Consider the following 25,570-nt stretch of genomic DNA (forward strand, 5'->3'; position numbering starts at 1 on the left):
TTCTCTATAGACAACTAGTAACACCACTACAGGTTCAGTGTTTCTCTATAGACTAGTAACATCACTACAGGTTCAGTGTTTCTCTATAGACAACTAGTAACACCACTACAGGTTCAGTGTTTCTCTATAGACTAGTAACATCACTACAGGTTCAGTGTTTCTCTATAGACAACTAGTAACACCACTACAGGTTCAGTGTTTCTCTATAGATAACTAGTAACATCACTACAGGTTCAGTGTTTCTCTATAGGCTAGTAACACCACTACAGGTTCAGTGTTTCTCTATAGACTAGTAACACCACTACAGGTTCAGTGTTTCTCTATAGACAACTAGTAACACCACTACAGGTTCAGTGTATCTCTATAGACTAGTAACACCACTACAGGTTCAGTGTTTCTCTATAGACTAGTAACACCACTACAGGTTCAGTGTTTCTCTATAGACTAGTAACACCACTACAGGTTCAGTGTTTCTCTATAGACTAGTAACACCACTACAGGTTCAGTGTTTCTCTATAGACTAGTAACACCACTACAGGTTCAGTGTTTGTCTATAGACAACTAGTGACACCACTACAGGTTCAGTGTATCTCTATAGACTAGTTACACCACTACAGGTTCAGTGTATCTCTATAGACTAGTTACACCACTACAGGTTCAGTGTTTCTCTATAGACTAGTAACACCACTACAGGTTCAGTGTTTCTCTATAGACTAGTAACACCACTAGAGGTTCAGTGTTTCTCTATAGACAACTAGTAACACCACTAGAGGTTCAGTGTTTCTCTATAGACAACTAGTAACACCACTACAGGTTGTGTTTCTCTATAGACTAGTAACACCACTACAGGTTCAGTGTATCTCTATAGACTAGTTACACCACTACAGGTTCAGTGTATCTCTATAGACTAGTTACACCACTACAGGTTCAGTGTTTCTCTATAGACTAGTAACACCACTACAGGTTCAGTGTTTCTCTATAGACAACTAGTAACACCACTACAGGTTCAGTGTATCTCTATAGACTAGTAACACCACTACAGGTTCAGTGTTTCTCTATAGACAACTAGTAACACCACTAGAGGTTCAGTGTTTTTCTATAGACAACTAGTAACACCACTACAGGTTCAGTGTTTCTCTATAGACTAGTGTCGTGTCTTTGGCTATGCCGGATTAAGTGATATGACATGCTAACTTATAAAATGATTTCTCTGTAATTAATATTACCTGATTAAGCGAATCATGTAAATGTAATTAACTAGAAAGTCGGGGCACCACGGAAGAACGTTTATAGAGCTGTTATCTTCCGAATAAACTCTTAAAATACTTAGGAATATTTTACATCGATAGCAGTCAATATTAACCCTTATCTTATTTTCAGTCTCATAATGAACGTTGTAAATTCTTGGTTATCTTCACGAACCCTGGCTAACAAGTTGAATCAGCAATACAAAATTGGGTTTAATTATTTATTTACTAAATACCTAACTAATCACCCAGAATTACAAATACACAGAATACCAATGATGTCATACAGAAAACGTCCCGGTGGACGGAACCTGGTTACACAAAGGAAAGGGGGTTGGGCTTGAATGAAAGGGCGGGAAGACTTAGGAACAAAGAAACAGCAGCTATGCTATCGTAAATACCTTATCTTATGCATTCTAAATTACCGCCCATTTGGAAAAGGAAAATGCAATAAATATTTACTCTGAGCTGCGCTTCGGTAGATTGGTCGTAGATGCTGGCCGGGTTGGCCAACAGATCTTCCTGTAGTGGAAGAATGTCAATGGTGGTAAATTGGATACGTGGTGGTATCTTCGTCTGGTTGTTAGACTGGATCCGTCGTCCGTCCTTTCCTAGCCCACGTTAGCAGCGGCTAACTCAACGGCTAGGAAGTATCACTTCTGTAGTGAATAAGCTCAAAGTTCATACCAGTTCATACCATAACTCACGCCAAGGTTGGCTTAGTTCTGTCCTTGATATGGTTTAGTTAACATGTGTGTCCTTCTAACGTAGAGGCTGCAGACCTCCCGTACTGGAACTCCTGGTTATCTTTTCATCAAAGGCTTATATAGTGGAGAGGGGGGAAGGAGGTGTTTCATCGTTTATAACCCCTGTCTCTTCACAGGGTTGGGCCACTGATCGAGCAGGGCACTTTCCTTATGAAAACCCAATTCTCTCATTTGGAAGCTAAAATTACATTTAATCTCCTAACAAACAATTTCAATATCAAACATTTCAATTGCATAACAATTCCATGTGACTCTGATAACTAGAGGGTGTATACTTTCCCAGGTACAGTTTATGTCGTCCTGTCATCAGTCATAATGTCACAGATAACAACTGACATCCATACTCATTACGTTATCAAGCATATTTCCAACTGGTTTTATTACCAAAATATGGTTCCTTTCCCCATTTGTTTGATGTTCCCAGACTCTCTATATTTAACAGGACACCAGTCCTTCAGTAGGGTCAGTAAGAGAGGGGAAGGGAGAAAGGTATTTATGGGGGGGGGGTCATAAACCTTACCCACAGGCCAACGTCATGACACTAGTAACACCACTACAGGTTCAGTGTTTCTCTATAGACTAGTAACACCACTACAGGTTCAGTGTTTCTCTATAGACTAGTAACACCACTACAGGTTCAGTGTTTCTCTATAGACTAGTAACACCACTACAGGTTCAGTGTTTCTCTATAGACAACTAGTAACACCACTACAGGTTCAGTGTATCTCTATAGACAACTAGTAACACCACTACAGGTTCAGTGTATCTCTATAGACAACTAGTAACACCACTACAGGTTCAGTGTATCTCTATAGACAACTAGTAACACCACTACAGGTTCAGTGTATCTCTATAGACTAGTTACACCACTACAGGTTCAGTGTTTCTCTATAGACTAATAACACCACTACAGGTTCAGTGTTTCTCTATAGACAACTAGTAACACCACTACAGGTTCAGTGTTTCTCTATAGGCTAGTAACACCACTACAGGTTCAGTGTTTCTCTATAGACTAATAACACCACTACAGGTTCAGTGTTTCTCTATAGACTAGTAACACCACTACAGGTTCAGTGTTTCTCTATAGACAACTAGTAACACCACTACAGGTTCAGTGTATCTCTATAGACAACTAGTAACACCACTACAGGTTCAGTGTTTCTCTATAGACTAATAACACCACTACAGGTTCAGTGTTTCTCTATAGACTAGTAACACCACTACAGGTTCAGTGTTTCTCTATAGACAACTAGTAACACCACTACAGGTTCAGTGTTTCTCTATAGACTAGTAACACCACTACAGGTTCAGTGTTTCTCTATAGACTAGTTACACCACTACAGGTTCAGTGTTTCTCTATAGACAACTAGTAACACCACTACAGGTTCAGTGTTTCTCTATAGACTAGTAACACCACTACAGGTTCAGTGTTTCTCTATAGACAACTAGTAACACCACTAGAGGTTCAGTGTTTCTCTATAGACTAGTAACACCACTACAGGTTCAGTGTATCTCTATAGACAACTAGTAACACCACTACAGGTTCAGTGTTTCTCTATAGACAACTAGTTACACCACTACAGGTTCAGTGTTTCTCTATAGACTAATAACACCACTACAGGTTCAGTGTTTCTCTATAGACAACTAGTAACACCACTACAGGTTCAGTGTTTCTCTATAGACAACTAGTAACACCACTAGAGGTTCAGTGTTTCTCTATAGACTAGTAACACCACTACAGGTTCAGTGTTTCTCTATAGACCAGGAACACGTGGGCCCTTTGTCTCAGAACTCGTATTTCGTCTTTCTCTCTACTACCTTCATAATGTCTGTCTGGGAACTGCACAGGATCAGCCACTCCTGGATGTATCTCACTGGAGAGGACATTGAGATAGGAGACACGCCCCTCAGACAGTGTGCCAAAACCCCAGAGGAACGCTCTACCTTCTGTCCTGTATGAAAGGGAAGATAACCATTATTTCTTAGCAATCTGAGACTGGAATATTGCCTGTACCCAGTGGGTGTGTGTGCAGTGTGTGTGCAGTGGCAATTTTAGCATGCAAATCTTGGTGGGGCAAACTCAACCATTTTTTAGATGCATGCCAGCAAAGCCACTACACAACACAACACAACACTAAACAATACATTAATTGCACTATAACTGTGATAAATGGTGTCCACAAACTGTTAGGGCCTACATAAAGCTGTTCCAACAGCAGAGATTCTTTTCAGCACCAGGGAGTGAATCCTTACCACTGCTACACCTGGCTATCAGCGGAGCCTTGTCTGGCAGCTAAACAGTTCATTCAGCCTCATTTACTGCCTTTAAAAAAAACATAGCTGATATGGCTGACTTGCTTAAATAAATGTGGTTTCTACTGACAATTGAGATGTGCAAACTATGGCACAAGGGAACGACGAGCGGATAAGAGGCAATCCGTAATTTCGATTAAGACAATGTGCGAGCTAGGACGGAGGTAGTCAATATAGCTATTTGTTCAGCACTTTTGAAACGTACAGTGACAAAATTCAGAACATGGGCCGTTATTACAGTATTCTCCCTGTACACTAAGTCAGAACCGTAGGATAAATAAAAGGGGCATATAAGCAGACAAATTAAATGTTTGATGATGACATTACTCTAAAACAGGCTATAGGCTACATGTGCACCACCAAGTCAGAACAGGAGGCTAAATAATGAGGGGGAAAGGGACCAAATTATTAGGGTGAGGCACATGGGCTACTAACAGCTTACTACACAACATACACTTAGTATTATGTCCAGTGGCCGATGAGCACTGATACATTTTATCTATAATTTATCTTCATATGACAAGGATTGAAAAGGATTTGCCAGTAGATTGTCGACTTGATTCATGGTGATGTCTGCTGGTCTAGCCTTCCAGCTAAGATTTTGGAAATATAATGTTAATATGATCAGTCCAATCAAAACTAAGGTAGATATTACGTGATTTGACCAATGACCTTGAGCCTTCTTGGATGGGCACTTCTAATGTAAATTTTCGAGCTCTCCTCGTAGATTTTGCGGTGACGTAGTGTCCCCATGAATGACAGAACACTGAGCCAATCAAGTCGCAACTAGAGAACATTACCAAACCCAACCTCCATATTTTCCACTGGCTGCCACACCACCACAGAAAGCACTGAGCTAGGCTGAAACACCTAGATTTTGGAGCTGCCCTATGCAAGAAGGCAAAAAAAAGACCATGGTTGTATGCGGCTTTATTAACTCAATTATTATTATTTTTACATTGTTTACAAACTGAAATGTGACACGTATTAATGCCAACATCATACTTGTTTTTTTGCTTAACAGGTGGGGCAAAAAACAGAGCCCCATGTACCCTGGATGATGGGTCGCCACTGTGTGTGTGTGTGTGTGTGTGTGTGTGTGTGTGTGTGTGTGTATGTGTGTGTGTGTGTGTGTGTGTGTGTGTGTGTGTGTGTGTGTGTGTGTGTGTGTGTGTGTGTGTGTGTGTGTGTGTGTGTGTGTGTGTGTGTGTGTATGTGTGCTCGTGTTTGTACATTGAGTGACTGTGGGAGTTTGAAACCTGACTGGCTGGTTGGGTTGCCTCTGAAAGAGAGAGATTAGTCCTGATCAACTACCTGGCCAGAGGTCAAGTTGATACAAATAAAATCCCATAGGTTCATTATCAGTGAAAGACATGCAATTTGAAGATTCCATTGATCATTTGATGAGTCTAAATAAAAAGTGGCGTTGGTGTTAGTCAATTTAAATGAAGGTAAATTACATTGCGAGCAAAATGATTCATCATATCAATAGTAAATGAAGGTTTAACGGGTTTTAATGACCTTAGATTTTATCATCAGGTCTCCATTTAAGACAATCCTCAGTTATTGGTGTTACCGTCATTGGTGCTACTACTCCTACCAGTAGCACAATGTTATCATAATGGTACAAATGACTTAAAGTCATTAAGCTGCCATATTAGTTCATTTAGAATCGGGAAGATGTATCCAAATACATTTAAATCAAATAAAAAATATGTTTTTTTTTTAAATGCCATGCCCAAATGCTACCACAGTTCAAGAAAAACCTTCTGCTCTGTATGAAAGCGAAGAGAGCCATTGTTCCTTAACAATCTGAGACTGGAATATTGCCTTGCCTATACAGGGTCTGTGTGTCTCTGTGTGTCTCTGTGTGTCTCTGTGTGTCTCTGTGTGTGTGTGTGTGTGTGTGTGTGTGTGTGTGTGTGTGTGTGTGTGTGTGTGTGTGTGTGTGTGTGTGTGTGTGTGTGTGTGTCTCAGACTGCTGAGTCACTGTGGGAGTTTGAAACCTGAATGGCAAAAACCAGACTCAAGTTGATAAACAGAAAAATCCCATGGGTTCATTTTCAGTGAGACACACCTGACGTCCCTCAAGCAAACCTTTGTACCTACTGCAATGTAGCTGACCCTCTATGCACGCTAACAACAGCGTGGCTAAGCCTACACTGTGTGTACACACAATCAACACTGTAGTCCACCCTCTGTACAGACAGACTATCAACACTGTAGTCCACCCTCTGTACAGACAGACTATCAGCACTGGTGCCTACATTTTGTACAGCCTAGATAAATAGGTTATGCACACAATCCTAGTCTGTTATTATCACTATAATTATGAGATAGCAGGCTGAGCAGTGACCAGTAGGTGTGTCTGTGTTAGGTAGTTTACAGCTAGATTAAAAAGCATGAGCTGGCGCACACCCTGGAAAAAATAGTTTGTGTGGAGGTGCTGACGAACGGCGAATAATCTATAAACTATCAAAATAAAGAAAGTCGCACACTCCATATATAAACTCCCAGCAATTTAATGGGTATTTACCAACGTTTCGGCATCACTTTGCCTTCCTCAGGGTGATGTCATGAATACTTGAACCAGGTTATGTAGACAAACAGTGCAATTAGTCCAACCAATGACAATAATCATAATGATGAAGTTAATTAAAATGAATTAGTGAAACTGTTAAAAAATAGTATATGGCATATTAAATATATTACGCTATTGTTATCATATAGAAACATAATGGAATATTATACATCATATTAGCATCAACATACATTATGTTTCATTCAATTTCAAATAATAATTTCGCATTTCATTTCATATTTGTAACATATAATCTTTTGGTTCAACCTTAATGTACAATAAGCATCATCAACAGGGGGAACATGTGAGTTGTACGCTAATAAGCTGTAGAAAGAATATCAATTTATAAGACTTGTTCATAAAGGAAAAATGTGTTCATAAGAAGGGCCTGAGATCAAAGTCAATATTCAGACCACTAGGGGTCAATGTTTTTAGATAGGATATCCAGTAAGCCTCCCTTTGTAGTAGTAGGATCTCCATGTTACCTCCTCTCCTTGGTAGAGCAACATGCTCAATGCCTGTGTATTTGAGGGAGGAGATGGGATGGTCAGCTTCAACAATGCCTGTGTATTTGAGGGAGGAGATTGGATGGTCAGCTTCAACAATGCCTGTGTATTTGAGGGAGGAGATAGGATGGTTAGCTTCAACAATGCCTGTGTATTTGAGGGAGGAGATTGGATGGTCAGCTTCAACAATGCCTGTGTATTTGAGGGAGGAGATTGGATGGTCAGCTTCAACAATGCCTGTGTATTTGAGGGAGGAGATGGTATGGTTAGCTTCAACAAAGTGAGCTGCTACTGGATAGTCAATGTTCTTACACCTGATTGAGCTGCGGTGTTCAGCTATGCGTTGTTTTAATTGTCTTTTCGTTTGTCCTACGTAAGCTTTCTCACATGAACAGGTGATGAGATAGATTACTCCCTTGGTCTTGCATGAGATGATACCCCTAACAGGGATCTTTTGACCTGTATGAGGGTGTCTGAAGAAAGATGTTTTTATAGTGCTATTGCACTGTGCGCATGAGCCACATTTGTAGTTCCCATTTGGGATAGGTGTCAAGAGTGTCTGAGTGGGCTCAGGGGATATGTCAGATCTCACCAAACTATCTCCAATATTGCGACCACCCTTATAGAGCACCAGTGGGGATACCTTGAAGAGGTGTGTGATTTTTTTTGTCTGATTGCAGAATATGCCAGTGATTTTTCAGAATTGCTTTCATTTGGGGCGGCAGGTAGCCTAGTGATTAGAGTGTTGAACTAGTAACCGAAAGGTTGCAAGATCGAATCCCCATGCTGACAAGGTAAAAATCTGTTGTTCTCCCCCTGAACAAGACAGTTAATGTCACGTCCTGACCATGGTAAGCTGTTTTTTTCTATGGTAGAGTAGGTCAGGGCGTGACAGGGGGGTTTTCTAGTTTAGTTTTTTCTATGTTGTTATGTTCTAGTTTTGTATTTCTATGTTGGGTTGTTCTAGTTTTTGTATTTCTATGTTGGGTTGTTCTAGTTTTTGTATTTCTATGTTGGGCTTTGTTTGAGATGATCTCCAATTAGAGGCAGCTGGTCATCGTTGTCTCTAATTGGAAGTCATATTTAAGTTGGTGTTTGTCCCACCTGGGTTTGTGGGAGATTCATTTTGAGTAGTGTATGTTTCACCGCTGTGTCACGGTTTGTTGTTTTGTTTATTCAGTTTATTTATGTATTGCATAGTTTCACAGAGTAAATAAAATGTGGAACGACACACGCTGCACTTTGGTCCGCTTTTCCTTTCGACAACCGTGACAGTTAACCCACTGTTCCTAGGCTGTCATTGAAAATAAGAATTTGTTCTTAACTGACTTGCCTAGTTAAATAAAAAATAATTTCTCCGAACCCTTGGTGTACTTAGTGCAAAAGACGGTCGCGTTGTTTTTCTTCTTTGGTTGAGTTTTAGTAATTCCTCTCTTGGTTTTATTTTCATCATTGCAGCATCAAGAGTTTTGTACTTTTAGCCTCTCATTCTAAATGTATCTGTCAGCATTGCTGTCAAAATCTGACTTGTGGCCACAGATTAGTTTAAACCTGCATAATTGGCTGTATGGTAGACCATTCTGGAGGGGAAGGGGATGCATACTGTCCGCACATAGCAAGGTATTGGGATCTGTGGGCTTTGTGTATGAATCTGTGTGTAATGCATCATTCGCTTTGATAATCCATAAATCCAGGTAGGATTTATGGATTACTATCTAAAAACATTGACCCCTAGTGGTCTGAATATTGATTTTGATGTCAGGCCCTTATGAACACATTTTCCTTTACGAAAAAGTCTTATAAATGTATATTCTTTCTACAGTTTATTAGCTTATAACCTGGTTCAAGTATTCATGACATCACCCTGAGGAAGGCACAATGATGCCGAAACGTTGGTAAATACCCATTAAATTACTGGGAGTTTATATATGGAGTGTGCAACTTTCTTTATTTTGATAGGTTACACACAACTGAGGAGCAGGTGAACGTACAGGTGACTGGGGAACAGGTGAAAGTACAGGTGACCGTACAACAGGTGAACGTACAGGTGACTGGGGAACAGGTGACCGTACAGGTGACTGGGGAACAGGTGACCGTACAGGTGACCGTACAACAGGTGAACGTACAGGTGACTGGGGAACAGGTGACCGTACAGGTGACTGGGGAACAGGTGAAAGTACAGGTGACTGGGGAACAGGTGACCGTACAGGTGACCGTACAACAGGTGAACGTACAGGTGACTGGGGAACAGGTGACCGTACAGGTGACCGTACAACAGGTGAACGTACAGGTGACTGGGGAACAGGTGACCGTACAGGTGACCGTACAACAGGTGAACGTACAGGTGACTGGGGAACAGGTGAACGTACAGGTGATGGGGGAACAGGTGAACGTACAGGTGACTGGGGAACAGGTGAACGTACAGGTGACTGGGGAACAGGTGAACGTACAGGTGACTGGGGAACAGGTGAACGTACAGGTGACTGGGGAACAGGTGACCGTACAGGTGACTGGGGAACAGGTGAACGTACAGGTGACTGGGGAACAGGTGACCGTACAGGTGACTGGGGAACAGGTGAACGTACAGGTGACTGGGGAACAGGTGACCGTACAGGTGACTGGGGAACAGGTGAACGTACAGGTGACTGGGGAGCAGGTGAACGTACAGGTGACTGGGGAACAGGTGACCGTACAGGTGACTGGGGAACAGGTGAACGTACAGGTGACTGGGGAACAGGTGACCGTACAGGTGACTGGGGAACAGGTGAACGTACAGGTGACTGGGGAACAGGTGAACGTACAGGTGACTGGGGAACAGGTGAACGTACAGGTGACTGGGGAACAGGTGAACGTACAGGTGACTGGGGAACAGGTGACCGTACAGGTGACTGGGGAACAGGTGAACGTACAGGTGACTGGGGAACAGGTGAACGTACAGGTGACTGGGGAACAGGTGAACGTACAGGTGACTGGGGAACAGGTGACCGTACAGGTGACCGTACAACAGGTGAACGTACAGGTGACTGGGGAACAGGTGAACGTACAGGTGACTGGGGAACAGGTGAACGTACAGGTGACTGGGGAACAGGTGACCGTACAGGTGACTGGGGAACAGGTGACCGTACAGGTGACTGGGGAACAGGTGAACGTACAGGTGACTGGGGAACAGAACAGATTCAACTCAAACAGCTCGTCTATCAGGTAGAAAACATTTACTTCAGTCCAGCAGTATTACTGTTAGAATTACACTACAGAATAAATCATTACATAACACATTCCAAAACACCATACAGCACAAACAGAGGAGGTGACAGACTCAGGCATTATATTGCAAAGCATAATATACAGGAGGGGTTGGTGGACATGGTAGGTGAGTTTTATAAGAAGGGTATATGAGGGATACTATCTTACATCAGTAATAGCATTAGATAATTAATGGTCATATATTATATTGGTTGTACATTGTGTTGAAGCAGTTTCTTGCAGGTAAGTTAGTTAGTGATCTGTGGTTGTTCAATGCCTGAACAGTAATTATTTTACAAAACAAATGAAGGCACACACACATGGTTACAACGATTGTCCATATTGTATTCACTTTATACTCATTGCATGACCCTTGAGATGAGTCATCTTAATTTCAAGGGATTCCTGAAAATATGTTACAAAAAGCCTACATACCGTCAATAATTTAGTAATATAGCTAGTTGGGTAGTTTCTTCACTATAAAATCAAAAATTTTCCTCATTCCAGAGGATTAACCTGGATTATCAATGAGTCTAAACTGATCCCTTCCAACAGGCAGGCTGCCTTGCCCTTTAGACAATGTTTTACTCATTGCCATGCCAACCATGTTTGACTGAAGCAGAAACCGACTTGGCTAGACTAACAGGGTAGTGTCCTGTATACCTGCGCCTCTCCTCTCAGTCCTGGCTGGGGGCCACAACACGGGGGACCAGCTTCAGCTTGATGGGCTTCGTTGGGGCGACGAAGCCGTTGTCAAACAGCTCCAGAGGAACCTGAGGACACATCCAGGAAGTCAATATGAATACCGATATGAATACAGCACCACACAGTCTCTCAACGTAATCAGTTACGGTTTAATTCTGTTTTGAGAACCTAACCTCAACCAAACAGCTACTACAGTCAACAACACAAAGATATGCCATCACAAACCAACATTCACCACCAACATATTCAAAAACTTGCACGCATACACACAAAAACTCATGCACACTAATAATCCCATTGAGACAATCAGTAATCTCACCTCTGTCTCCTTGCAGGTGACAAAACTGAAATTCTGGAGGATCTCTACTATCACCAGCTTAATGGTCTGGAGGGCGAATCTCATGCCGATACAGTTCCTGGGCCCCATCCCAAACGGAAGGAAGGTGTAGGGATCAATGTTCTCTCTGTTCTCCTTACTGAACCTGAGGACAGAGGAGTGTTCAGATCAAAGTAGCATTCAGCTCTGTGTCCAACGCTAAAGAAGTGTTCAGCAATGCTACAGAATATTTAACAAGAGTAGTGGTCAGTAACTCTACAGACTCTATAACTAGAGTAGTGGTCAGTAACTCTACAGACTCTATAACTAGAGTAGTGGTCAGTAACTCTACAGACTATAACTAGCAGTGGTCAATAACTCTACAGACTCTATAACTAGTAGTGGTCAGTTACTCTACAGACTATAACTAGTAGTGGTCAGTAACTCTTCAGACATTAACTAGAAGTGGTCAGTAACTCGACAGGCTCTATAACTACTAGTGGTCAGTAACTCTACAGACTCTATAACTAGAGTAGTGGTCAGTAACTCTACAGACTATAACTAGAGTAGTGGTCAGAAACTCTACAGACTCTATAACTAGTAGTGGTCAGTAGCTCTACAGACTCTATAACTAGAGTAGTGGTCAGTAACTTTACAAACTCTATAATTAGTGTTGGTCAGTAACTCTACAGATGATATAACTAGTAGTGGTCAGTAACTCTACAGACTCTATAACTAGTAGTGGTCCGTAACTCTACAGATGATATAACTAGTAGTGGTCAGTAACTCTACAGACTCTATAACTAGTAGTGGTCAGTAACTCTACAGGCTCTATAACTAGTAGTGGTCAGTAACTCTACAGACTCTATAACTAGTAGTGGTCAGTAACTCTACAGACTCTATAACTAGTAGTGGTCAGTAACTCTACAGGCTCTATAAGCAGTAGTGGTCAGTAACTCTACAGACTCTATAACTAGTAGTGGTCAGTAACTCTACATACTATAACTAGAGTAGTGGTCAGTAACTCTACAGACTATAACTAGTAGTGGTAAGTAACTCTCCAGGCTCTATAACTAGTAGTGGTCAGTAACTCTGCAGGCTCTATAACTAGAGTAGTGGTCAGTAACTCTACAGACTCTATAGCTAGTAGTGGTCAGTAACTCTACAGACTATAACTAGTAGTGGTCAGTAACTCTACAGACTCTATAACTAGTAGTGGTCAGTAACTCTACAGACTATAACTAGTAGTGGTCAGTAGCTCTACAGACTATATAACTAGTAGTGTTCAGTAACTCTACAGACTCTATAACTAGTAGTGGTCAGTAACTATACAGACTCTATAACTAGAGTAGTGGTCAGTAACTCTACAGACTCTATAACTAGTAGTGGTCAGTAGCTCTACAGACTCTATAACTAGTAGTGATCAGTAACTCTACAGACTCTATAACTAGTAGTGTTCAGTAACTCTACAGACTCTATAACTAGAGTAGTGGTAAGTAACTCTTCAGACTATAACTAGTAGTGGTCAGTAACTCTACATACTATAACTAGAGTAGTGGTCAGTAACTCTACAGACTCTATAACTAGTAGTGGTCAGTAACTATACAGACTCTATAACTAGTAGTGGTCAGTAACTATGCAGACTCTATAACTAGAGTAGTGGTCAGTAACTCTACAGACTCTTTAACTAGTAGTGGTCAGTAACTCTCAAGGCTCTCTAACTAGTAGTGGTCAGTAGCTGTACAGACTATGACTAGAGTAGTGGTCAGTAACTCTACATACTCCATAACTAGAGTTGTGGTCAGTAACTCTACAGACTCTATAACTAGTAGTGGTCAGTAACTCTACAGACTCTATAACTAGTAGTGGTCAGTAACTCTCAAGGCTCTCTAACTAGTAGTGGTCAGTAGCTGTACAGACTCTATGACTAGAGTAGTGGTCAGTAACTCTACATACTCCATAACTAGAGTTGTGGTCAGTAACTCTACAGACTCTATAACTAGTAGTGGTCAGTAACTCTCAAGGCTCTCTAACTAGTAGTGGTCAGTAGCTGTACAGACTCTATAACTAGAGTAGTGGTCAGTAACTCTACAGACTCTATAACTAGAGTTGTGGTCAGTAACTCTACAGACTGTATAACTAGTAGTGTTCAGTAACTGTGGAGTAGTACTCAGTCGAGTAGACTATTTGTTTCTTACTATGGTAGAGTAAAGTAGGATAGAGTAGAGCCAAGAGTTTGGGTCGTTCCACATTAAATTGGAACAACAACAGACCATGACTTTTTGGTTCTTTATGAAATTGAATATATAACTTTTTCAAGTATAATACACAAACAAGTCTTTTGGAGGAAGGATGTTTGGTACATGGTTTAAAAAAAACAAGATATATTTTTGCCCTTTTTTCTCCCCAATTTCATGTTGTCCAATTGGTAGTAGTTACAGCCTTGTCTCATCGCTGCATCTCCCGTGCGTCCTCCGAAACACAGCCCAACCAAGCCGCACTGCTTCTTGACACAATGCACATCCAACCCAGAAGCCAGCTGCACCAATGTGTCGCACTGCGCACGGCCTGCCACAGGAGTCGCTATTGCACGATGAGACAAGGATATCCCTGCTGGCCAAACCCTCCCTAACCCAGACGATGCTTGTGCGCCGCCCCATCGGCCTCCCGGTCACGGCCGGCTGCGACAGAGCCTGGGCTCAAACCCAGAATCTCTGGTGGCACAGCTAGCACTGCGTTGCAGTGCCTTAGACCACTGCACCATCATGGTCTGTTTTTTGTTCCAGCTTTGTGCGAAACAACCCAGTAGTAAAGCAGAGACGAGTGTTACTGTATGTACCGTACCTCTCTGGTCGGAAGACTTCAGGTTTGGGCCAGTGTGTCGGGTGGTGGTGAAGGACCATGATTGGGATCATGACAACAGTTCCCTTGGGGATGGTCACACCATTCACCTCCACGGTTGCCTTGGCAACCCTCTCTAGCCGGCTGATGATGGGATACACCCGCAAGGTCTCGTTGATGACCATGTCCAGATACTCCATCTGCATCAGCCCTTCATAGGTGGGCGGAGCCTGCAGGGAGACAGGTACAAATTCACTACCCTTCATGGGAAACACTTGAGTGACCTTAGGCCATCGAGATCCTATTTAATTACTAGAGGGGCTATGTCATAAACCCTCAAAGTTCCAGAATGGGGTGAAAATGGAAGCTTGAGGTCACCTTGTCGGGGAAGATCTGGTCGATCTCATCCTGCAGGGCAGCCTGGACGTCAGGGTTTGTTGCCAGGTTATAGGATAGGAAACCCAGTGTGCTGCTGCTGGTCTCATAGCCCCCAAAGATGTATGTCAATGCCTGGGACAGGATCTCATGGTCTGTCAGCCCTGGAACACAACCACAACACAATCGCTCAGCCCTGCTAAAAACCAACAGCCTAGACCAGCATACATTTCAAGCTGGTCTATGCTGTTCCATGCTGGTTTCTGCTGGTCTATGCTGGTCTATGCTGGTCAAGCAGGTCTGACCAGCATGGTCTAACAGGTTCTGCTCGCTGACCAACATTGTCAAGCTGGTTATGCTGGCAGACCAGCATGATCTAGCTGGTCAAGCTGGTCTGACCAGCATGGTCTAGTTGGTTATGCTGGCATCCCATCCTTCGTTGTGTTTTCGTTGGGGACCAGCCTTTGTTGTGGTTTTGCTGGTGTTCAGCATTTGCTGTGTTTTTTGCTGGTGACCAGTATTTGCTGTGTGTTGGACACTAGTGCCCAGCATAAGCTAAAGCAAAACCAGCATCAAGTCACATTATGCTGGCTTGCAAAGTGATGTTTAAATCCTATTGGAATTTCATCCGAAGTGGATTCCCACGATCTCTATTCAGAATCCATCTAAACTGGAACTACCATTTCAGTAATGGGTGCAATAAATCCAACTAACAGATTGGATTAGTTTAGAAAAATGTATGTTATTTATCTTTGTGTAGCATAAGATAAATGAATGAATGAATGAATTATTCAATCAACACTGGCATACCACACACCCCAGCAGCCCCTGCAAGGTGGGGGGCTTACAGGGTCTTTTATCTCAGCCTCGTGTAGAATAGCAGGAAATTAGCTATAAAAATGCTAAATTCTCTAAGCTTCATTGCAAAATGTGTAGAAGAGCATGGGATTGGCTATAAAACGGCCCATTTTTCTCTCTGAACCTGTGGTAATATGTGTAGAATTGAAGGAAGTAAGCTTTAAAACCGCAACATTTTCTCTCAGCCTCGTGGGTAAATGTGTTGAATAGTATGATTAGCTATATCTTGAAAGCAATACTTTAGGGGGGCCCCGTGAAACTGTGGTATGCCACTGTCAGTCAATGTACATGCAAAAACACAGATATGGAAAGAAACAATAAAAAACAAATCTAACTGCAATAGAGCATGCTGGGAAATATGATAATGATGGGAGTGGTTTTGCAGTCCAGCAAAATTCGTATTACTTAGGAGTCAACCTCATTTGGGATTTGAACTCACAACGTCTCAGTCACTGGCGTAGCACCCCCCCCCCCCCCCAGATACCATATGAGTATGTAAGGGGGGGGCAGGAGGCACATGTCCGAGTAGAAAGGTGGAAGATGGTGGACAAGAAAAGAAAGAGGAACATATTATGAGTAAATATGGAGTGGGGGATTTCACAAGCCTTCTGGAAGATCTGATGAAGGAGAAGATGTCGGACAAGAAAAAAAGGAGAAAAGTGGAATATGTTTTGAGTGAATATGGAATGGAGGATTACACAGAACCTTTGGAAGAGCTAGAGAAGGAAATTGAACGTGATGAAAGTGAGGATTAATTAAATGCGGTGGAATGTGCAGTGATGACCACCAAGGAATTTAGTGTAGAGGGAAGCGGTGTGGTGAGGAAGGTTGGCGTCATGTGCAAAAAGAGGGATACGTGCTCCAGTAGTTGAGTGATGCAACCTGACGAGAGTGGGGATGAAGTACCTGCGGTGAGGACCGCCAAGTTCGAGCCTCGTCCTGATGCAGTTGACAACCATGGCTATGAATGCTAAGAAACCCACCTTACTCAAATCAAACTTTGTTTGTCACATGCGCCGAATACAACAAGTGTAGACCTTACCGTGAAATGTTTCCTTACAAGCCCTTAACCAACAGTGCAGTTCAAGAAGAGTTAAGAAATTCTCAAGAAATTGTAGACCTCTACAAGTCTGGTTCATCCTTGGAAGCAATTTCCAAACGCCTTAAGGTACCACGTTCATCTGTACAAACAATAGTACGCAAGTATAAACACCATGGGACCACGCAGCCGTCATACCGCTCAGGAAGGAGACGCGTTCTGTCCCCTAGAGATGAACGTACTTTGGTGCGAAAAGTGCAAATCAATCCCAGAACAACAGCAAAGGACCTTGTGAAGATGCTGGAGGAAACAGGTACAAAAGTATCTATATCCACAGTAAAACGAGGCCTACATCGACGTAACCTGAAAGGCTGGTCAGCAAGGAAGAAGCCACTGCTCCAAAAAAGCCAGACTACGGTTTGCAACTGCACATGGGGACAAAGAGCATACTTTTTGGAGAAATGTCCTCTGGTCTGATGAATCAAAAATAGAACTGTTTGGCCATAATGACCATTGTTATGTTTGGAGGAAAAAGGGGGAGGCTTGCAAGCTCAAGAACACCATCCCAACCGTAAAGCACGGGGGTGGCAGCATCATGTTGTGGGGGTGCTTTGCTGCAGGAGGGACTGGTGCACTTCACAAAATAGATGGCATCATGAGGGAGGTAAATTATGTGGATATATTGAAGCAACATCTCAAGACATCAGCCACGAAGTTAAAGCTTGGTTGCAAATGGGTCTTCCAAATGGACAATGACCCCAAGCATTTTTCCAAAGTTGTGGCAAATGGCTTAAGGACAACAAAGGGAAGGTATTGGAGTGGCCATCACAAAGCCCTGACCGCAATCCTACAGAACATGTGTGGGCAGAACTGAAAAAGCTTGTGCGAGCAAGGAGGGCTACAAACCTGACTCAGTTATACCAGCTCTGTCAGGAGGAATGGGCCAAAATTCACCCAACTTATTGCGGGAAGCTTGTGGAAGGCTACCCGAAACATTTGACCCAAGTTAAACAATTTAAAGGCAATGCTACCAAATACTAATTGAGTGTATGTAAACTTCTGACCCACTGGGAATGTGATGAAAGCAATAAAAGCTGAAATAAATCATTCTCTCCACTATTATTCTGACATTTCACATTCTTAAAATAAAGTGGTGATCCTAACTGACCTAAAACAGGGAATTTTTACTAGGATTAAATGTCAAGAATTGTAAAAAACGGAGTTTAAATGTAATTGGCTAAGGTTTATGTAAACCTCCGACTTCAACTGTACATGTAGATATGTTTAAAGTGACTGCATATATGATATGTATATGATGTATATGCGGGTGGCGGGACACAATGCAGATAGCCCGGTTAGCCAATGTGCGAGGGCACTGGTTGGTCGGGCCAATTGAGGTAGTATGTACATGAATGTATAGTTAAAGTGACTATGCATATATGATAAACAGAGAGTAGCAGCAGTGTAAAGAGGGGTTGGGGGGGCACACAATGCAAATAGTCCAGGTAGCCATTTGGTTTATGTAAACCTCCGACTTCAACTGTACATGTAGATATGTTTATCTACATGTACAGGAGTCTTATGGCTTGGGGGTAAAAACTGTTGAGAAGCCTTTTTGTCCTAGACTTGGCACTCTGGTACCGCTTATCATGCGGTAGTAGAGAGAACAGTCTATGACTTGGGGTGGCTGGGGTCTTTGACAATTTTTAGGGCCTTCCTCTGACACCACATGGTGTAGAGGTCCTGGATGGCAGGCAGCTTAGCCCCAGTGATATACTGGGCTGTACGCACTACCCTCGGTAGTGCCTTGAGGTTAGAGGCCGAGCAATTGCCATACCAGGCAGTGATGCAGCCAGTCAGGATGCTCTCGATGTTGCAGCTGTAGAATCTTTTGAGGATCTGAGGACTCATGCCAAATCTTTTTAGTTTCCTGAGGGGGAATAGGCTTTGTCGTGCCCTCTTCACGACTGTCTTGGTGTGTTTGGACCATTCTAGTTAGTTGGTGATGTGGACACCAAGGAACTTGAAGCTCTCAACCTGCTCCACTACAGCCCTGTCGATGAGAATGAGAGAGAGTCTAACACCTTGAAAGAGGCAGTCCACCCTTTAGCTCAGTGCGAATGTTGCCTGTAATCCATGGCTTCTGATTGGGGTATGTACGTACAGTCACTGTGGGGATGACGTCATCGATGCAGTTATGATGTGGTGTACTCCTCAATGCCATCGGAAGAATCCCGGAACATGTTCCAGTCTGTGCTAGCAAAACAGTCCTGTAGTTTAGCATCTTTATTTATTTATTTTTTATTTTATTTCACCTTTATTTAACCAGGTAGGCAAGTTGAGAACAAGTTCTCATTTACAATTGCGACCTGGCCAAGATAAAGCAAAGCAGTTCGACAACATACAACAACACAGAGTTACACATGGAGTAAACAACATACAGTCAATAATACAGTAGAAAAAAAAATAAGACTATATACAATGTGAGCAAATGATGTGAGATAAGGGAGGTAAAAGCAAAAAAATGCCATGGTGGCAAAGTAAATAAAGTATAGCAAGAAAAACACTGGAATGGTAGATTTGTAGTTTGAAGAGACTGAGTCACTGGTGCTTCCTGCTTTAATTTTTGCTTGTAAGCAGGAATCAGGAGGATAGAATTGTGGTCGGATTTAGAGGGCGAGGGAGGGCGAGGGAAAGCTTTGTACGTGTCTCTGTGCGTGGATTACAGATGATCTAGATTGTTTTCCCTTCTGGTTGCACATTTAACATGTTGATAGAAACTAGGTAGAACTGATTTAAGTTTCCCTGCATTAGGTAGAACTGATTTAAGTTTCCCTGCATTAAAGTCTCCGGCCACTAGGAGCGCCACCTCTGGGTGAGCGGTTTCCTGTTTGCTTATTTCCTTATACAGCTGACTGAGTGCGGTCTTAGTGCCAGCGTCCGTCTGTGGTGGTAAATAAACTGCCACGAAAAGTATAGCTGAAAATTCTCTAGGCAAATAGTGTGGTCTGCATTTTATCACAAGATACTCTACTTCAGGCGAGCAAACTCTAGAGACTTCCTTAGATTTCGTGCACAAGCTGTTGTTTACAAATATGCACAGACCGCCCCCCCTCGTCTTACCGGAGTGTGCTGTTCTATCTTGCCGGTGCAGGTATATCCCGCTAGCTGAATATCCATGTCATCATTCAGCCACGATTCCGTGAAACATGAGATATTACAGTTTTTGATGTCCCGTTGGTAGGATATTTGTGATCGTACCTCGTCTAATTTATTGTCCAATAATTGCACGTTGGCGAGTAATATTGACGGTAACGGCAGCTTTCCCACTCGCCTTCTGCGAATCCTTACGTGCCACCCCGTCTCTGTGTCCTCTGTACCTGCATCTCTTCCTCTTGCAAATAACTGGGATGTCGGCCTTGTCGGGTGTTCGGAGAATGTCCTGTGCATCCTGCTTGTTGAAGAAAAAAATCTTAGTCTAATCCGAGGTGAGTGATCGCTGTCCTGATATCCAGAAGCTCTTTTTTGCCGTAAGATATATTGGCAGAAACATTATGTACAAAATAAGTTACAAATAACATGAAGAAAAAAACACATAATAGCACAAATGGTTGGGCGCCCGTAAAACTGCTGCCATTTCTTCCGGCGCCATTTTTAGCATGGACCTCAGATCCAGATTGATAACGGTTGTGAAATGAGCCACATTAAAGTTACCAGAACATTCATATTGCAATGTACAGCATTATCTATGGATCTTGGATCTATGAATTGGGATAAGGCTGTAGATTGCAATATGAATGTTCTGGTAACTTTAATGTGGCTCATTTCACATCGGTTTCAAAGTCCCGCAATATGTGCTACAGCGCTAATATTTGTGTAATCTCTTCAGAACTGTAATCTGTGGATGTCACAAAGTAGGCGGACACTCCATTTCATGGACCCCAGATCCATAGGTAAGGCTGTACAGTGCATATAAGGTCCCCCCAATGCAATTCTAAAGTCGAATACATCCACAGTGCGATAAACTGTTGTTGTTTTTTTGTCAAATGAACTAATTATTGTCTTTTGTTGAATTTATAAAACAACATTCCGACCTTGTTTAGCATTATCTTGTCCAAATATTTTGGACTAGATAATGAAGGTGAAACACAAATTCCACTTATGGATAATCCTTATTGTGGCTAGCATCATACAGGACTATATGCTTAGCTTTTCATGCATTTTACTGTTAGCTGTAGCACGGCTAGTGGGGGTCATTGTTGTCAATTGTGTAGCATTGGGCAAAATGTATTATTGCAATAATTAATCGATATTGAATAAAGATGATTGTTTGAAGAAATTATAGTCTCTCTCACTTGATTAGAATATTCCACCGCAACCTTTTGCACTATTTCTAAGAGATTAGCCTTTATTTTGTACTGTTAGACTGAACATATGATATGAAAGTATGTGAATGTATTTTTTTAGGTAGATATTTTTGTATTGATAATGACAACTGCATTTAGATTTTTCTACAAAACAATTGTAATGAACCAGATAATTGACCCTTGTCACTTTCTGAATTAAAGAAAAATATTATATTGAGATCTTTTTCTGAAACCAGCCAACTTTTCGTCTCATCATTTCTCCTGTTCTACAGGAAACAATTGTTTTCCCTGTCTCAATCCTGGGACCTGTAACAAACACGTCATAAGCCATGAACATATATTTTTTTTTACAGGAAATTAGCTGCAAAGTTCTCTCTCAGCCTCATAGCAAAATGTGTAAAATAGCATGAGATTAGCTATAAAAATGCACTTTTGTCTGCCCCATAACATGTTGTTATGATAATGTTATCGGTGTTAGGGCTGGCGAACGCTACCACACATTCATGGACGTTACCCGGCACATAGTGTAGATGTGCGGGATTAATGTTTTTTTTTTAGCTTTTTAATAATTCTTTGTTTATATTTTACTGATGATTTTGAACCCTTGCTCCGATGAAACCTCTCTCATGGATGAAACAATTGATCAGTTACGCTCCTCCTGTCACAAAAAATGTCGTAGTGGAGAGAAGAGGACCAAGGCGCAGCGAGACTGTGAATACTCATACTTTAATAGACTCAAGTAAGGCATCCACAGGAAAACAATAACACGACAGCAACAGTTTGCAGGCTAACAAACGCAGTGCAAAACAACTACCCACAACCCCAAAGAAAAACACACACACCTATATAGGACTTCCAATCAAAGGCAACTCAACACACCTGCCTTCAATTGGAAGTCCCAATCACCAACAAATATTCACACACACAAAACTGCCACGTCCTGACCCCAAAACTAATACAATAGCTCCATCTGCTGGTCAGGACGTGACACCTCCATTCTCACCTACAGGTACTCCTGGCTGGCTGAGTAAAGTTTTCAGGTTTTCGAATGATCAATTAGCCTTTCAAAATGATAAACTTGGATAAGCTAACACAACGTGACATTGGAACACAGGAGTGATGGTTGCTGATAATGGGCCTCTGTACACCTATGTAGATATTCCATTAAAAATCAGCCGTTTCCAGCTACAATAGTCATTTACAACATTAACGATGTCTACAATGTATTTCTGATCAATTTGAGGTTATTTTAATGGACAGTTTTGGGGCTTTTCTTTCAAAAACAAGGACATTTCTAAGTGACCCCAAACTTTTGAATGGTAGTGTACATACAGAATAATACGAAATGCTCTGAGATGAGGTTGTACAGAGAGAACCACAACATAATAGCGCAGAACGAACCACAAAACGACCGTTGTCAACCCTGTCCATGATTTTGAGTTACTTACCTTTGTGTGCGGCCTCCTTGGAACTGCGGTCCTGTGGGATCTGAGAGTCCACCATCAGCTGCATTAAGTCCACTCTGGTCTGCAGGGCCAAACCAGACACCACACCTATCAGTAATCATGATGCCACTTCAGTGGGGTTGAGGATAAGGTTTGGGGTTTAGGCCTAGTACTGCCTGGGGTATGGTTGGGGTGGAAATTAAATCAAATCAAATTGTATTTGTCACATAGACTTTGCCGTGAAATTGTTGCTTATGACCCCATCCCAATGATAGAGTTAAATACAATTTAAAATAAAAATAGCAACACGAGTAATAAAATACACACGAATGAAGCTATATACAGGGAGTACCCATACCAGATCAAGTGCAGGGGTACGAGATATTAAGGTAGGTACTGTTTGTACATAAAGGCAGGCAAGCTGACCTTTTTTACAGGGAGCTTGTGTGTGCCTAAGTTAATATCTAGGAGCACACAAAGAAATTTAGGAGCACAATGAAAAATATTTCTGATATTAAAGCTAGAATCCTTCATTTTTGCCATGGGTGGTGATGCTCCTAAATACAAATTCCAGGTCGCACAGCAAAATATTTAGGAGCATATGTGAGTAAAATGGTTGCACTGTAGAGCCCTGGCAGTTTGAAGTGACTAGGCAATCGGATAGGTTAGGTTTAAGGTAGGTGGTTAGGTTAGGGTAGGTGGTTATGGTTAAGGGTTGTAGCTCACATTGTGCACATTCTTGCTCCTCTCTGCTTTGATCTTCCTCAGGAAGGAATAGAAGAATTTCATAGCACCGGCAGGTAGGAAAGAGACCTTACACTTTTCCAGGAGTGGACGCATAAACGGGAACAACACTGGAGTGAGAGAAGGAGAGAAATAACAGAAGAGCAGAAGACAGGAGATAATTGAAATGAAGAAACAAGAAGAGATGAGGAATTAATAAAAGAAAAGAGTGGCGATTTACACTGTACATGGAAATGAAAAATACATTGCTTTTAACAAGGCATGTCATTCCTCTTTGACTACATCAGAGAGATATAGGGACTACATTATGTTCACACACACGCACAGCTTACCTACTAAGATTAGGAGAGGATTTAACAGGTTGAATTTGAGTAGTTTCTTTACGTTGACGACTAAGGGATCATTGGGTTGGTTGATAGAATCAATGTCAACACTGAACGCGCTACTTGCCACCACGTCCATACTGTAGGCCCCAAAGATTCTGGGAAACACACACACAATAAAATGGATGAGAAAGATGTAATGTTACTGCCTCATTCGCACATTTAATCAACTACATCACCCATACTCACTCTTTAACTTCCAGGACCTCGTCAGAGTCTACCTTCTTCTGCAGAAACTTCACCAGGTTTCTGGAGTGTTGAGTCATTATCTTGAACATCTGTCAAAAAATAATATACATATAGTCTTGCTAAACTAGACATATTCTCACATTTGTTCTGCATCCTGGCTTCTGTAGCTCATCTTTTCTCAGGGCTGGATATAGGGAGCCCAGGACAACAGCTTTCTCAATGATGCTGGATATATACTCCACTAGACGTACTCTGTAGAGGCTGGATGTATACTCCACTAGACGTACTCTGTAGAGGCTGGATGTATACTCCACTAGACGTACTCTGTAGAGGCTGGATGTATACTCCACTAGACATACTCTGTACAGGCTGGATGTATACTCCACTAGACGTACTCTGTAGAGGCTGGATGTATACTCTACTAGACGTACTCTGTACAGGCTGGATGTATACTCCACTAGATGTACTCTGTAGAGGCTGGATGTATACTCCACTAGACGTACTCTGTAGAGGCTGGATGTATACTCCACTAGATGTACTCTGTACAGGCTGGATGTATACTCCACTAGACGTTCTCTGTAGAGGCTCCACAACCCCTGAGTGCTGTGTGTGTACATTCATGCATGTGTGTCTTTACATCTTTGAGTCGTCCACTGGTGAAGGAGGGAGACAGAGTGCTGCGGATTCTCTTCCACTCATCGTCTTCTACGGTTGTTACAGCGTCGTGGAGCTCCCCGTTCAACCCAAAGTCCTGACCACACACACGTTAGAGGGGTTAGGATCAGGATTGAAGGTTAGAGAGGTTAGGGTTGTTTGGGTATTTCTGCTTACCCGTCTGTTGGTAAACACAGAGTAACATTCCTTCACCAGGATGGTTTTGATCATGGCTGTGTCCATCACACCCATTACGGGCAGTCTGCCATCAAATAACCTAAAAGAATGACAAAATACTAAAATAACTACTAAATACTATTAATAACTACTAAATACTAAGAATGATTAAAACAGCCAGAATTACAAATAATTCACCAGAACATTGAAAACATAGTTCCCCTATATTTGTACAAATGCACCCCCCCACACACACCTATCCCCCCACACACACACTCTACCCCCCACACACACACACACCTATCCCCCCACACACACTCTACCCCCCCACACACACACCTACCCCCCCACACATACACACACCTAACCCCCACATACCCACCCCCCCACACACACACCTACCCCCCACATACCCCCCCACACACAATCACCTACCTCCACACATACCAACCCACACACAAACACCTACCCCCACACACACACCTACCCCCACACACACACCTACCCCCACACATCGCCGTACTTCTGGTAACAGTCATTGTCAAATATGAAGAGACCCTGTGAAAGAAGGGAGAGGAGATCAGCTTGAGTCCTCATGGTCCTCATGTCAACACTATATGGACACCCAGTGAGTTTGAGCAACACACTACACACCAGTAGAAGTAGTATTATTAATGTATTAGTAATCTCACCCTTTTGTACTCTAAAAACGTCCCTATGAAGGGGAGAGGTTTAGGTCCCTGGATGCCGAGTTTCTTGAAGAATCCATAAGGTGCATACCCATACCTTATTATAGGGTTAGAGAGAAATATTCAGTGAG

At 42.2% G+C, this 25,570-nt stretch overlaps 1 protein-coding gene and 1 long non-coding RNA gene across 5 annotated transcripts in view; one reads left to right on the forward strand and one right to left on the reverse strand.

Moving 5' to 3' along the window:
- Positions 1–218: 218 nt before the first annotated feature.
- On the forward strand, positions 219–3,844 carry LOC115168549 (uncharacterized). 3 transcript variants are annotated; one of them, XR_003870694.1, is made up of 4 exons: positions 331–538; positions 656–693; positions 2,574–3,515; positions 3,756–3,844. It is a non-coding gene; the product is annotated as an uncharacterized LOC115168549 (long non-coding RNA). The 3 variants fall into 3 exon arrangements; XR_003870693.1 differs by lacking the exons at positions 331–538; positions 656–693 and adding an exon at positions 219–307; XR_003870692.1 differs by lacking the exon at positions 331–538 and having other exon boundaries at positions 626–731.
- The window catches only part of LOC115168548 (cytochrome P450 3A30), a 28,394-nt gene continuing 6,594 nt past the window's right edge, over positions 3,771–25,570 (reverse strand). Inside the window, exons 2-14 of one of the 2 annotated variants that reach the window (XM_029723931.1) lie at positions 25,443–25,536; positions 25,256–25,308; positions 24,751–24,850; positions 24,557–24,670; positions 23,920–24,008; positions 23,680–23,828; positions 23,330–23,457; positions 22,607–22,685; positions 14,898–15,058; positions 14,523–14,749; positions 11,682–11,844; positions 11,321–11,430; positions 3,771–3,966 (exon numbers count right to left, since the gene is read on the reverse strand). In XM_029723931.1, the coding sequence (XP_029579791.1) occupies positions 11,335–11,430; positions 11,682–11,844; positions 14,523–14,749; positions 14,898–15,058; positions 22,607–22,685; positions 23,330–23,457; positions 23,680–23,828; positions 23,920–24,008; positions 24,557–24,670; positions 24,751–24,850; positions 25,256–25,308; positions 25,443–25,536 (1,453 nt within the window). In that variant the 3' untranslated portion in view covers positions 3,771–3,966; positions 11,321–11,334. Of the gene's footprint in view, positions 3,967–10,607; positions 11,431–11,681; positions 11,845–14,522; positions 14,750–14,897; positions 15,059–22,606; positions 22,686–23,329; positions 23,458–23,679; positions 23,829–23,919; positions 24,009–24,556; positions 24,671–24,750; positions 24,851–25,255; positions 25,309–25,442; positions 25,537–25,570 lie in introns of those variants that run through there. The other variant, XM_029723930.1, reaches the window with a different exon arrangement.

Source organism: Salmo trutta, chromosome 30 (genome assembly GCF_901001165.1).
Source record: "Salmo trutta chromosome 30, fSalTru1.1, whole genome shotgun sequence".
Taxonomy (NCBI): domain Eukaryota; kingdom Metazoa; phylum Chordata; class Actinopteri; order Salmoniformes; family Salmonidae; genus Salmo; species Salmo trutta.